Here is a 12,846-nt window from a genome sequence, read left to right as displayed (position 1 = left end):
TAAGTGTGCAATTTATCAAATCAATATCTGCCCATATATAGTCTGTCAAAACCAATGCAAATAGAAATACACACATACTACTAGACAGAAAGCAAAAACCAATAAATAATTTAAACCTATAAGGTTCTGATGAAGGAATGTCCAACCTGGCTGTGCACTCTTCTGTAAACTGTGAAGGGCTGGCTATGGATTGTATGGATTTTGCCTTCAGTTAAGTTATAAAAAAAAAACTATGGTGTGCAAGTAAACTATGCACTGTGCAACATAACTCTAAAGTAAATAGAGATCACAAAGGAGAGATGCATTTGCCTGTTACAGTATATCCCTGGCTTATAAAGTCACCATGCGAGTGGGGGAAGTTCTTAAATTTCAGCTGAGATGCATTTCCAGCTAAGCTAGATGCACAGTACAGTCACAGTTTTAGGGCTGACTGCTAGCTGCTGCTTCTACTTTTTCCTCACATTTATCCTCAGTATTTATCCCCATTCAAGAATAAGCACAGCAAACATGAACAAGGACTACCAGAAACCAAAGCCTTTCTTCTTACTGGAAATCCACAAATATAGAAAGTCACAAAGAAATTACTTTTTGTACTGCGTTTAGCAATGAAATGTTGTATCGGGGACTATTTATCTCAATACAGTTTGCTGCTTACATATCTGTACCTACAATTTTCCCCCACTTCTTTTACACACAAACTCCTCACCCAATCAGCTGCCAAGATGATGCAGGAAGATCTGCCAGTCTAAGGACTGCAAAGGACTCCTCTCTGATGTTAACCCTCGGTGCTTCTCCTTTCGGCATTTAGCAGCAGCCATTTTCAACTCTCCCTCCCCAGGCTCAAGCATATGATTTTTGCCCACTGGGGGAAGAAGACTCAAACTTCAGGGTAACGCACCAGAGCACCTGGTGCCAGCCTCTGTGCATACACGTTCTCTGCATCAGATTCAGAGTGCGGCTCAGAGACTCTGGACTGACCTGCCAGTGTGGCAGAGGTCATGCCAGGCAGTACGGAGACGAGAACCCACTGTGTGACCATGAGCAAGTCTACTTAGGAGGCAATTTCCAAACAGTGTGTTCGGAGATAAAACCTATGGTTACAATTTCCCCATGGACTTTGCCTCAAGTACCAAAGTGAGGGCATGTACCCTACTGCTTTGAGAGTTTGCCTGTTTTTTCTGAGGGTTCTTTCTGATAAAACAATAATGTGCATAGGGCTGAAAAATAAAATGTATGCACCTTATTTTCCTCCCTGCCCCCAACCTAAATACTCCCAAGAATGACTCCTCTGAACGTGATTATAAGTACACGAGTTGAACCCATGTACACTTTTAACCACATCGTGAGAAGGCAATTTTCCAATGGCCATTTGCAAGAGTAAATAAATATTTATCTACAAAAATAGCTTTGAAAATTGCCCTCTTAATCACTCCAAGCTCAAACTTGAGTTCTTGAGGACAAGGGTGCCACAGAAATGTGAATTACCTTGAACAATGCTATGAACACTACTACTGTTTAATAAATGGTACACTATTTAAAAAACAGAGAAAATGTAAAATTCTTTCTGGCACTTTCACTTCATTTCTTTCTATCACTACATAATTCCTAAAGGGATCGGGAGATTTAGTAAATTTCCACAGCTACCCATTAACATTCACAATGGGCTGCACAGCCCCTTACTACTAGAAATGTACAAAAAAAGCTATGGCATGTCCATTACATCATCATAACCAAAGAGAAATGAATTAGGCTTCATCCACTTAATTTGGAAAATCAGTTTTTCCTCATCTCCAAGTATTTTCAGAGTTCTACTAGAAGACTTCTGGAATCATGATGGAGATGTACAGATTTTCCTACTACCCAGATATTCTTGTGTGCAGAATGTGCTTAAAATGGAGCATATGGAAGGGGGAAAAGTACAATGCAGACTCCAGAAGTACCAGAAAGCAAGTTCTGAAAATTCTAGTGACCCCTGCAATGTCCTGAGAACAACAGAGGTGGGCAGCAGAAAGGCACAATGCAGAGTCTGGAATCTGCTGGTTAGCCTCCAACGAAACAGCGAAGCGGAAAGGACTTGCTGCAAGCTGCACTGCTAATGAGATGCTCTGTATTTCCTCATATCACCATTACAGTTTCATGCACATTTGGCCATGTCAATGCTACTGCTGCCAGGGTGAAGAGAAAGAAACGCACAAATCTTCCAAACCCACCAGTAAGTCTCTGTGGCCACGACTGTTCACTCATCACAGAGTGGAAAGAGGTCCTGGATCACCACATTTATTACTTGGAGACGAACGCTTGGGAACGGGTTCTGAAATGCAATGCCTGCAATCTCCTGAAGTCCTGGCTATTGCAGTGAGATGGCTTCTACTTCTGGGCAGGCATCCTCCGAAGACAGAAACTTAGCAACAATGCATGGATTTGCATAAACTGCTCTGGGATTACACCAGACAAAAATGTCTCTCAGCTGGAGCTGGAAGCAACTTTCTGATCTAGAGACGAGCTATATCAACCAGCCTCCTAATGCCTAAGCGCTGTAGTCTTTCAGCAGCAGTAAATAGTATGCATTCTTCAACACTCTTACCTTCAGGCATTATAAAAGGGTGTGAGCAATCCCTATTGGCGAATGGATGGAAATGAAGAACCAGGATAACCTGTGGTAACTTTTTTGCATAGGGGTAATCTGCACAGAACAGCAATTACAACTCTAAAAAGAAATAATGGGGGTTACCTGTACAGAGTGGAAGTTACAACCCTAAATATCTTGTAGGCACCAGGCCATTTTGGTCTTCATATGTTATCACATCAAGATTTTCCCACTGAAAGGCAGAAGTACTCCACTGTTTTACTAGCTAGGCAAAGTCCTACTAACCTTTTTGTTAGGAAAGTAAATAAAGGAAAGAGGAAAAAGAGGCTGCTGTGGTTTTCTAATGAGGTAGCTGAGAAGGTAAGGGGAAAAAAGTGTTCAGAAACTACAAGAGATCACTGAAAAGGAAGACAGGCGACAATATCTGGGAAAAGCTCAAAGAAACTGGGAAAGGAGTCAGGAATGCAAAAATTCAAATGGAAAGAAAAATAACAAATATGGTAAAACTGGAGGACAAGACTTTTTTTTTTGAAGTGCAAAATTGGCATTTTGAGACTTAGGTGAAGGGAAGGAATATGTAGAGGCTAACGAGGAAAGAGTGAAATTGCTTAAATATTATTTCTGTTTGATGTACACTGTGGAAAGGCCTGAAGCAAAACCACATAAAATGAACCCAAATAAGATTGGAAGTGAGGTAAACCTCAATTGGTTTTCAGAAAAGTCTGCATTGAATAAACACAGAGGATCTCTGAGCCAGTAATGTGAATTGTAAAGCTAAATTAGTTTGGTTGAATGGACAGATTAGATAGGCCATATAGTTTTTTTTCTGCCATCATGTTTCTATATGATCAGAAAGTGATTCTGCAGATTCATATGAGATAGAGAGGTCAATTTTTAAAGGCTTTGTCCAGGTAACTTTCTTCAGTTAACCAGACAAAAACTGAGATTTGAAAATTTCCCTGCACTGTCTAACTAAATTTTGTTTAGGTAGCTCATCAGATGCACAAAATGTATCCAGATAAAATGAGATGGTGATGGAGGCGTTCCAGGGGCATGGTTAAGTTTTAGTCCGTGAGCATTGAAATTCAGCACTACCCAGCTGAAATTAGTCAGGTATATCTGGTCAAAAAAATATCTGGCCTAAAGATATCTGTACAACTTTATCCAGATAACTTTATCCATGTATATTCAGCACAACATTTACTCAGGTATGTTCCACTTAATATCCAGGTAAAGCTAATCAGATAACTTTCCTACTCAATATCAACTTCATAATCATAAAAGGATCCTATTCAAATAGCCATGTTGGTCCTGGAGAAGACTGGATCCCTTGACATATGAATCATCCAAACATGCTGTAGTAGTACATGTGCTTTTAGGCAAAGTAGATAAAATAAAAGGTTTTCCTGCTCCTAATTCAGACATTTCTAAGAGTAAAAAATGTAGGGATTCCCAATTGAAGGCAATGCAATAAAATAGGTCCTCCCATGTATGGGAAAGGTTATCAAACCCAAACATTCACCTGATATCCTCTAACAATAATTTACAGCCGACATGTGTCATCTTGCATAGGAAACTTCAAAAATGTATATTCTGTTCCTAGTGTCGCTAATGTTTCTCTCTAACAACCCTAAATCCTATCCAGTCCTAGTCTTCTAATTCTAACGGGCAGATACAGTACAGTGCGCTCCGACGGAGTTAATTGTTAACCCGCCATTGGATGAGCGTTTTCGGTCCCTTACTGAATAAGGGGTAAGGGAAAACGCGCGTCCAACCCGCCGAACCTAATAGCGCCCTCAACATGCAAATACATGTTGATGGCCCTATTAGGTATTCCCGCGCGATTCAGAAAACAAAATGTGCAGCCAAGCCACTCATTTTGCTTTCAGAAATTAGCGCCTACCCAAAGGTAGGCGCTAATTTCTTCCGGCACTGGGAAAGTGCACAGAAAAGCAGTAAAAACTGCTTTTCTGTGCATCCTCCGACTTAATGTCATGGCGATATTAAGTCGGAAGTCCCGAAGGGTAAAAAAAGGAAAAAAAAATTTGAAGTCAGCCTGCGGCTGTCGGGTTGAAAATCAGACGCTCAATTTTGCCAGCATCCGGTTTCCGAACCCGTGGCTGTCAGTGGGCTCGAGAACAGACTCCGGCAAAATTGAGCGTCGGCTGTCAAACCCGCTGACAGCCACCGCTCCGGGCCAAAAGGAGGCGCTAGGGACGCGCTAGTGTCCCTAGCGCCTCCTTTTGCCCGTTTCTACTGCCGGGCCTCATTTAAATACTGAATCACGCGCACAGGCAAGTGGCCTGTGTGTGCGCCGGGAGAGCGGGCGTTCGCCCGCTCTCCCGCGGACTTTACTTAATCGGCCCCTATATTAGGCAACTAAAATGGACCACAATATCAGGATGACGAAGTTGCCACTGCAACAATGCGTAGTACAGTCCTTTCCCATTTCTTGGGAGAGCGTGAATACACTCTATTAATTCTAGAAAACCTACTTAATCCAATTACATTTGGAGTTAAGGTTTTGTTGCCAGTCTAGAAATGAAAAAATAGCTTAAAAAAAAAAAATGCAGAGAATACGGACATTTATAGATAGTCTATAAACCCTAGTTTTGAAACAACATGGTTCTACACAGTATAATAATCACTGCTACAAACTCAGAGTGCATGCCCTGCTAAAGTCAGGTTTCTGCCCTGGAAACTTGATTTTATCCATTGTTCCTCCAGCTATCAATTTTATTTATTTATTTTACTTAGATTCTGCTTTTCAGCACTTCAAAGCAGATTACATCCAGGTACTGCAGCTAATCCCCTATCCCTAGAGGACTCACAATCTAAGGCAGTGGAGAATAAAGTCACAAGGTATGGCAGCAGGATTTCAACCCTGATTTCCCTGGCTCCTATCCTGCTGCTCTTACCACTAGACTACTTCTCCACTCTAACGTTACATAACACAGTGAATATAAAAGGAAAGAAACTGAACCCAAAAAAGACAAGAAAGGAAAAGAGGAGGAAAAAAGAAATAATTTCCCCTATTTCTTGTCTCCCAAGCGCAATAATAAATAAAAATTAGGCATGCCTTACCAACAGGTTTTTCACAGACGAGGCCATCAGCCATGGCTGTGCATGGGTTGGCCTTTAGACCAGCAACCTCTGCCCTCTCTAAATAGGCACAGAATCCGGAGTCATTGGGCTCACCAGGAAGCCACTGTAGAGTTGTGTTGGTGAAAGCAGACATGTCTTCCCAGCCCCAGTACGAGATGTTGATCTTGCGCAAACCTACCCATGGTAATATTTTCTAGAAAAGCAGAACACAAAAAGATGTTAGGCAGCTTGACCCCTCATCCATGCACTATCTTTTTCCTTCACATTACAGTTTGTGTGGCCCCCTCTCGCCCATCCTACCCTGCACGCCTTGTGAGTTCCTCTTGCTTGACTCACACGCTTAGGCACATTACAATAATTCTCAGTTTCTTCACAAATGCTCCAGCTTGCAGCAACTTGGAGAAGTTGGGGATGGCATTGGTGGTGCTGATATTGTGCAACTATGGTTCAGTACCAGCATCGCTAATGCCATCCCTACAGGAAGCTGGGCTGCATTGACCTGATCCAACATGGCACTCCTTTGTTTAGACAAACCAATTGTAGAAAATAGTGCAGGAAAAAACTAAAAGTCCACACAAATTTCAATAATTTTCATAAATATTTACTTGGTTCAGCAACTCCACTTTTTTCAAGGAAAATATAACTTCAGATTAAAGCAGGACCCCGACACAGAACCCGTGTTTCGCCACAAGGCTGCATCGGGAGGGACAGAAATCAACTTGTCAAATCTGTGTCATTTCTTACATGGCCAGAGGCCATGTGCCCTCCATTCCTTGTTTGTGGATTGTTTCTGACTCCTTTGTTTAGTCCATCATTTCACAGAGATCCCTGAATGTCCTTAAGATAATGACATTTTCTCACTTCTACCTTGGCAAGAAATAAAAGGCTCACTGACTCCCATCCCATGACTTTTTATTTTCCTGACTAGTCTCTTATAAGGGACTTTGTGAAATGCCTTCGGAAACTCCAGGTACACACTATCAAGGAGCTTGTCCTTATCCATGTGCTTATTTACACCTTCAAAGAATTCTAACAGATTACACAATACAGAGTTCCTGCATTACATAAATACATAGGCAAGAGGTAACCGTGTTATTAGAAAATGCTCCAAACTTCTTTATTCTAAACCAAAAACAGGACCACCTACCCTCTCCTGCAAAAACATACCAGAACAATGAAAACCATATACACGCCTCCTGTCAATAAAACATTTATTTCCATTAATCACGAAATCTCACCTGATTTGGTTGGCATGCACCAGACATGTGTGTTTGTTCGCTGTGCCAAGTCTGTAAGCACTGGCTCGGGTTTATGACGAAGGAATGAGACAAGCAGTACAGATGATCTGGAATGTTGCAACAATGGATTCGCATTTTCTTTACATACTATCACTGAACAAAGCTAAGTGGCAGAGATCAAATCTGCAGTTGTTTACAGGAAGTATGTCTGACTGGGCCCAGCTATGACTCTGGTATTGGGGGGAAGAGGGGGAGGAAAAGAAGCTGAAATTACCATCAAAGGAGCAATTTTGAGTAGTCCCTGTACTTACAAAGCATGTGGATCTTTCTACCATGGGTACACTGTAGCTAAATTTCAAATGGCAATTACTCGGGTAGTTTCCCTTTGAAAATAAGCTAGCATATAGCAACCGTGTTAAAAGTACTTGTGTACTTTGAATCATGTGCTAACCTTCTTCTCATGTTATTCTTTTGGAGTGCCATTTTAAAATGGACTGCTGTAATTCACCGCAACAATTATACAGGACACCAGTTTAAGAAGATTAACATTTGGAGGGAAAAGTATTATATCCGTGATTATTTTGATCTTGCACACCAGGAAATGATTCTTTTGCACCTTGGTATTTGTAAACAAATATAGTCAATCAAAGACATTTCAAGGCAGCCTCCAAATCTAGTCCTGTATGTCCTAGAACGTCCCTCACAATAGAGTTTTGAAAGTTGTCTCCCTAACTCCATAAACTCAGGGGGTTTTCCTTCAAGAGTTCCTGACGGCAGATGTTTATGTCCTCCTATTCCACAACTATCAAGGGGCTACCACCATAAACAAAGAAAAAGATGGGTTTATCTTTCAGGCAAAGGCACCTGCCCATAAAGCTATTATTACACCTCTTTTAAGAGGACAGGGCCTACTTTTGTGTTCCTTCAGGTATGTCCTCCAGATGTTTTCATTTTTAGGTAAATGCCCTTTAATTCATGGGGAGGAATCATTTTATGTGCCCTTGACCAATAAACCTACCCACTCGATGAGAAACCATCTTCTGTCTAAAGGGAAAGGGTCTGGATTGCTCTGCTCACTTGCTGTCCTCTCCGAAGAGACATGTGCTCTGGGTCCCTGTAAGGGCTATCACAGGGACATCTCTCCACCTAGGTTCACTCTCCTGTTTCCTCATTTAAGAGAAAGAAAGAGCACTTAGGTTAGGTAGGAAGTGGCTATCATTAATATTTAAAGGCAGTTCTTTTATTCAAGAAAGATAGTGAGAAGGAGGAAGAGGGCTATTCTGTGACCCACTGGCATATAGAATAAAATGACAAAACACAAGTATCACTTTGCTGAGAAAATGAGGACAAGATTTCCATGCTTTCTAAAGTGCTGAGATGACCAGAAGCTAAGTGCTTAGTTTGCAAATCTGGCACTTATATCTCGGAGACAAATAAAGGTGCTGGTGATTTACAAGCTCACAAACTCAAATAAGCATAAGACATCTGTTCAAGAAGAGAGCTCATCTTCAAAATTAACAGACTTTTGTGGTAAAACCTTGCAGCAAAATAGAAAATGCAATATTTGTAGCTAAAGTGTTTTTACTTTCCATACTATTATGCATCATAAACAGTTATAAATCAATGGACTGCACTTCTGTCTTACTGAAGGTAGTGTTCTATGATTCAGAAATAACCAAAAACTTTTCAAGCACCCAAAAACAGAAGAATGTGTTAAATCTGGGCTTGCACTACATTCTGCTGTTTCCTAAAAGCACTGGGCAACAATGGCATACCTTATTATGCAGTAGCTACAGAAGGCAGCAATAAAAGTGCTACCAAACATTTTCCACTGGTAATAAAATATTTCAACTGAAAAAATGCAGACCAAACTGATAGAAGAACTCCAGTGAGACTTGCAGATACAACTGCAGACTATGTCAAACTCTGACAAAGAACCATTTGCTTGAAAAGTAAGTGGCATTTGCTGGTGATAACTTCAATCTGTCATTTAGTAGACTCTGGTGAGATGAAGAAAGGAAGGAACATTTTTATTATGCTGAAAAAGGTGATGCAGAAAGGAAATTTGGTGTGGGTTGCCCCCATTTTAAACAATTGTGTCAATCATGGGGCAGACATGCTTAATGTGGACATTAAGAGCATTCTCCCGAAAATTTACAACTATTTCCTCATCTACACTGTCTGGATCAAGCTCCTGCTGGTGAAGTGGAACAACAGGATAAGCTGTCCTCTGATTTTCGGTGGCTCTCAGATTCTGCTAATATGGGTAGTCCCCTACTACTCTGGAAATGCCATGAGCTATTACAGAAATGAAAGAGGATCTTAATCCCTGGCTATAAGACTCTGCATGTTAAAGCTGGAACCCTGGAGCAGAAAGCTGGCTCCTCAAACATAGAAATTGAGAATGCCAATCAAAAAGCAAGTGAATGATTTGCAAACTTTTAAAAACATTGTGGAAATGCCAAGAAAACAATCTCACAGCGGTACAAGATTTGTCATCTTCCTTCTCGTTACTTGGCCTCTCCCAGATGATTGATGGCCCAATCCATAGAGGAAATCATAATTTGGACCTGCTTTTAATTCCCACCACCTCATTTACAAATGATACCATTTGTGAGTTAGAACTGACTGAAGTGTTTTGGTCGGATCATTTTCTTATGACATTTAGATTTAAACCAGCCCCTGCCACTCACATTCATTCAGTTTGTAACATTGATCGACAGGGTAGAAGGGAGATTGACCTAGAGAAAGCTGGTAAGGTTTGGGATCTCCAGAAGAAGCAGCTTGTTGATACTTCTATTACAACATTGGCAGAGTGGGTCCTCCTTGTTATTAACAATGGAAGAGGTAGCCCCGCTACATTTTTGAAACATGTTCGAATCTGACACAGGGCACCCTGCTATTCTACATCTCTTCTACAGCTGAAAAAGGAATTGAGGGGGAAAGAAAGATAATGAATGAAGCAAAAGACTGATAAGTTAAAGGGGAAATATTTGCGAGACAGACTGGCTTATATGCAAGAAATTACATTACAGTGTAAATTGTATTTTACTGTGCAATTGCAAGCATCTCTAAATCATCCTAGAGATTCAAGGTGGCTTCCAATTTAATGGAGTTCCCAGAGGCTCCACGAAAAGAGATGTTAAATGCAGTAGTTTTTGCACAACACTGCGCTGTTAAAGTATCTAATGTGATTGCCTCTTCTGGTGTGTACTCTGAATTATTGTCTTCCCCCCAATTTTGGGGTGGTCGATCAGAGGAAATGGATGGATTTGAAACTGTGGTCTCTATGGAAGTATCTTTGGCTATTTCTTTATTAAAGAATTGTTCGCTGGGGGTTTTTCATGTTCTACAAGCCAGATTTTTACATGTGTTAAATAAATTGATAAATCTCTCATTGTTGGAGGGAGGTTTTCCAGAGCAACAGAAGAAAGCTGTTGAATGAACTATATTAAAAAAAATAACTCTCTCCCATGGCCAGATCTGGATAATTATCGCCCAGTTTCAATTCTCCCTTCTATAGGGAAAGTATTAGAGAAGATGGTATTATCTCATCTAACAGATTATGTGGAAGTCATTGGGGTTCTTAGGGATTTTCAGAGTGGGTTTAAGAAAGGGACAAAGCACAGAGACCTTATTGATTTTGGTTGCTGAATTTACACTGCATATATTTGATTGAGGCTACTCTGTGATTATGGTCCGACTTGATGTGTCTACAGCGTTTGCTCAGTTCCACATATTTTGTTGGTGCAAAGACCGATATAGAGATTGGTGGCAAGATGGGAGACTAGTTTTCCTCTTTTTTTTTGTCAGGAAGGTCTCAACAAGTGAGACTGCGTCAAGAGGTATCAAAGTGGGTTACTATTAGGTCTGGGGTCCCTCAGGATTCGTCATTATCTCCTTTATTATTTAACATCTTTATGAGTCCTTTGTTTCATAAATTAGAAGAATTGGGAATTTTTTCAAACTATATGCTGACAATTTGCAGCTTTTATTTCCAGTACAAACTACTATGGAGGATATTTCTAGATTTATTTCGAAGCCTCTGGAGGTTGTAAATTCTTGGCTACAACAGAAAGGGTTAGTTCAGAATATTATTAAAACAGACATCCTGCCAGTGACAAAAACAGACAATTTGGAACTCTTCTCTAAATTTTAGGTAAAGGATATTGAGATTCAGCTAGTAGAGACAGATTGGGACATGACAGTATATTTATATAAGACTTTTACTTTACAGGTCCAGTTATAACAGATGGTGAGAAACGGGTTTTTTAGATTAAGGAAACTACGCCGAATGAGATTTATTTTAGAGACACAAGATTTTAAAACTTTAATACATTCTTTTCTTTTATCAGTTGTGGATTATGGCAACGCCCTTTATATAAGGCATCCCAAATGCCACCAGCATTATTTACAACTACTGCAAAATGCGGCTACTTGGTTGGTAGCCAGATGTCCCATGAGAGATCATATTTCTCCAATTCTGAACAACCTTCACTGGCGACCAATTGAGAAAAGGGTTAAATTTAAAATTTTAACTTTGGCACATCAATGTATTTATGGGGCTGCTCCAGGATATTTAAAGAAATTATTGGTTATCTATGATCCAATTTGCCCACTATGTTCTTCAGGTCAGCAGTTATTAACCATTCCAGCTGTGTCATCAGTAAGACTGCATTGCATCCATGGTCATGTATTTTATTCAATAGCCCCAAACCTCTGCCATGCTTCCTGGGAGTTTGAGGCAGCAGATAGATTATAAGTGTTTTAGGAAAAGTCTAAAAGTAGAGTTATTCAGTGAGGAATTTGTGCATTGATTTTATGTATATTGTTATTTTATATTGTACTGTTTTGCATTTTTAAGATTATTATTCACCTTGAACAGTTCGCTAGTAATAAAACAGCCAATAATTCATGGCAAATAATAAATAAATAGAACTAGAAATGGTTCAACAAACACTGAAAATTAAAAACCTGCAAGCAATCAATTTTCCTAAAGTGCAGCACATTTAAGAACTACCGGTATATGATACAATGTCTCTGTCCCTAGGGACAATTTACCCCCACTTACTAAAGTCTATAATTTCCTGAGTTTAAATCCTGCTCAAGATGATGTATCTTTATCTGTAACACAGGACTTGCAGACATCTGTGGATCTGGCTGCTAGGAAAGCCTTCTTGATGATTTCTTTTGTGCTAGAGATAGATAAGGAGCGGATTTGTTTTCTCCCCTAATGTACAAAAAAGCTTTATAGAGGCCAAGGGTAGGCTTTATCCTGCTTAGTTCATCTCAGGAGGAAAATGTTTCTGAGTCTATGTCAAGACATTATTAACAGAGGGGTGAAATTCTCATTAAAATACCCTACTAAATGTAAATGCAAGTTCAAAGGACTGGAATATATGTTTTGGGATCTAGAGCAATTCACTACGTTAATTTCAAGGTCCTAACATAAGGGCCTAAATGAACTTATTATTTATTTGCAAATTTTATATACCGACATTAGTAGGGGAACATCACATCGGTTTACATAAAACTAAAATATAGCAATCAGGCTTTACAGAGAACTAATAACTACATTAAAAACAGCTACTCGTTCAAGACCTCTCATGATCTTAAAAACCTCTATCATATCCCCCTTCAGCTGTCTCTTCTCCAAGCTGAACAGCCCTAACCTCTTCAGCCTTTTCTCATAGGGGAGCTGTTCCATCCCCTTTATCATTTTGGTCGCCATTCTCTGTACCTTCTCCATTGCAACTATATCTTTTTTGAGATGCGGCGACTAGAATTGTACACAGTATTCAAGGTGTGGTCTCACCATGGAGCGATACAGAGGCATTATGACATTTTCCGTTTTATTAACCATTCCCTTCCTAATAATTCCTAACATTCTGTTTGCTTTTTTGACTGCCGCAGCAC

The 12,846-nt window shown here is 40.1% G+C and overlaps 1 protein-coding gene across 3 annotated transcripts in view; it reads right to left on the bottom strand.

Annotated features, from left to right (window-relative positions):
- ATRNL1 (attractin like 1) overlaps positions 1-12,846 on the bottom strand; it is a 2,205,421-nt gene that overhangs the window by 1,407,413 nt on the left and 785,162 nt on the right. For all 3 annotated transcript variants that reach the window (XM_029610472.1, XM_029610473.1, XM_029610474.1), the window contains exon 16: positions 5,672-5,885. In XM_029610472.1, the coding sequence (XP_029466332.1) occupies positions 5,672-5,885 (214 nt within the window). The remainder of the gene's footprint in view (positions 1-5,671; positions 5,886-12,846) is intronic.

This window comes from Rhinatrema bivittatum, chromosome 7, assembly GCF_901001135.1.
Source record: "Rhinatrema bivittatum chromosome 7, aRhiBiv1.1, whole genome shotgun sequence".
NCBI classification, from domain to species: Eukaryota; Metazoa; Chordata; class Amphibia; order Gymnophiona; family Rhinatrematidae; genus Rhinatrema; species Rhinatrema bivittatum.
This window is presented reverse-complemented; position numbering and strand designations above follow the sequence as displayed.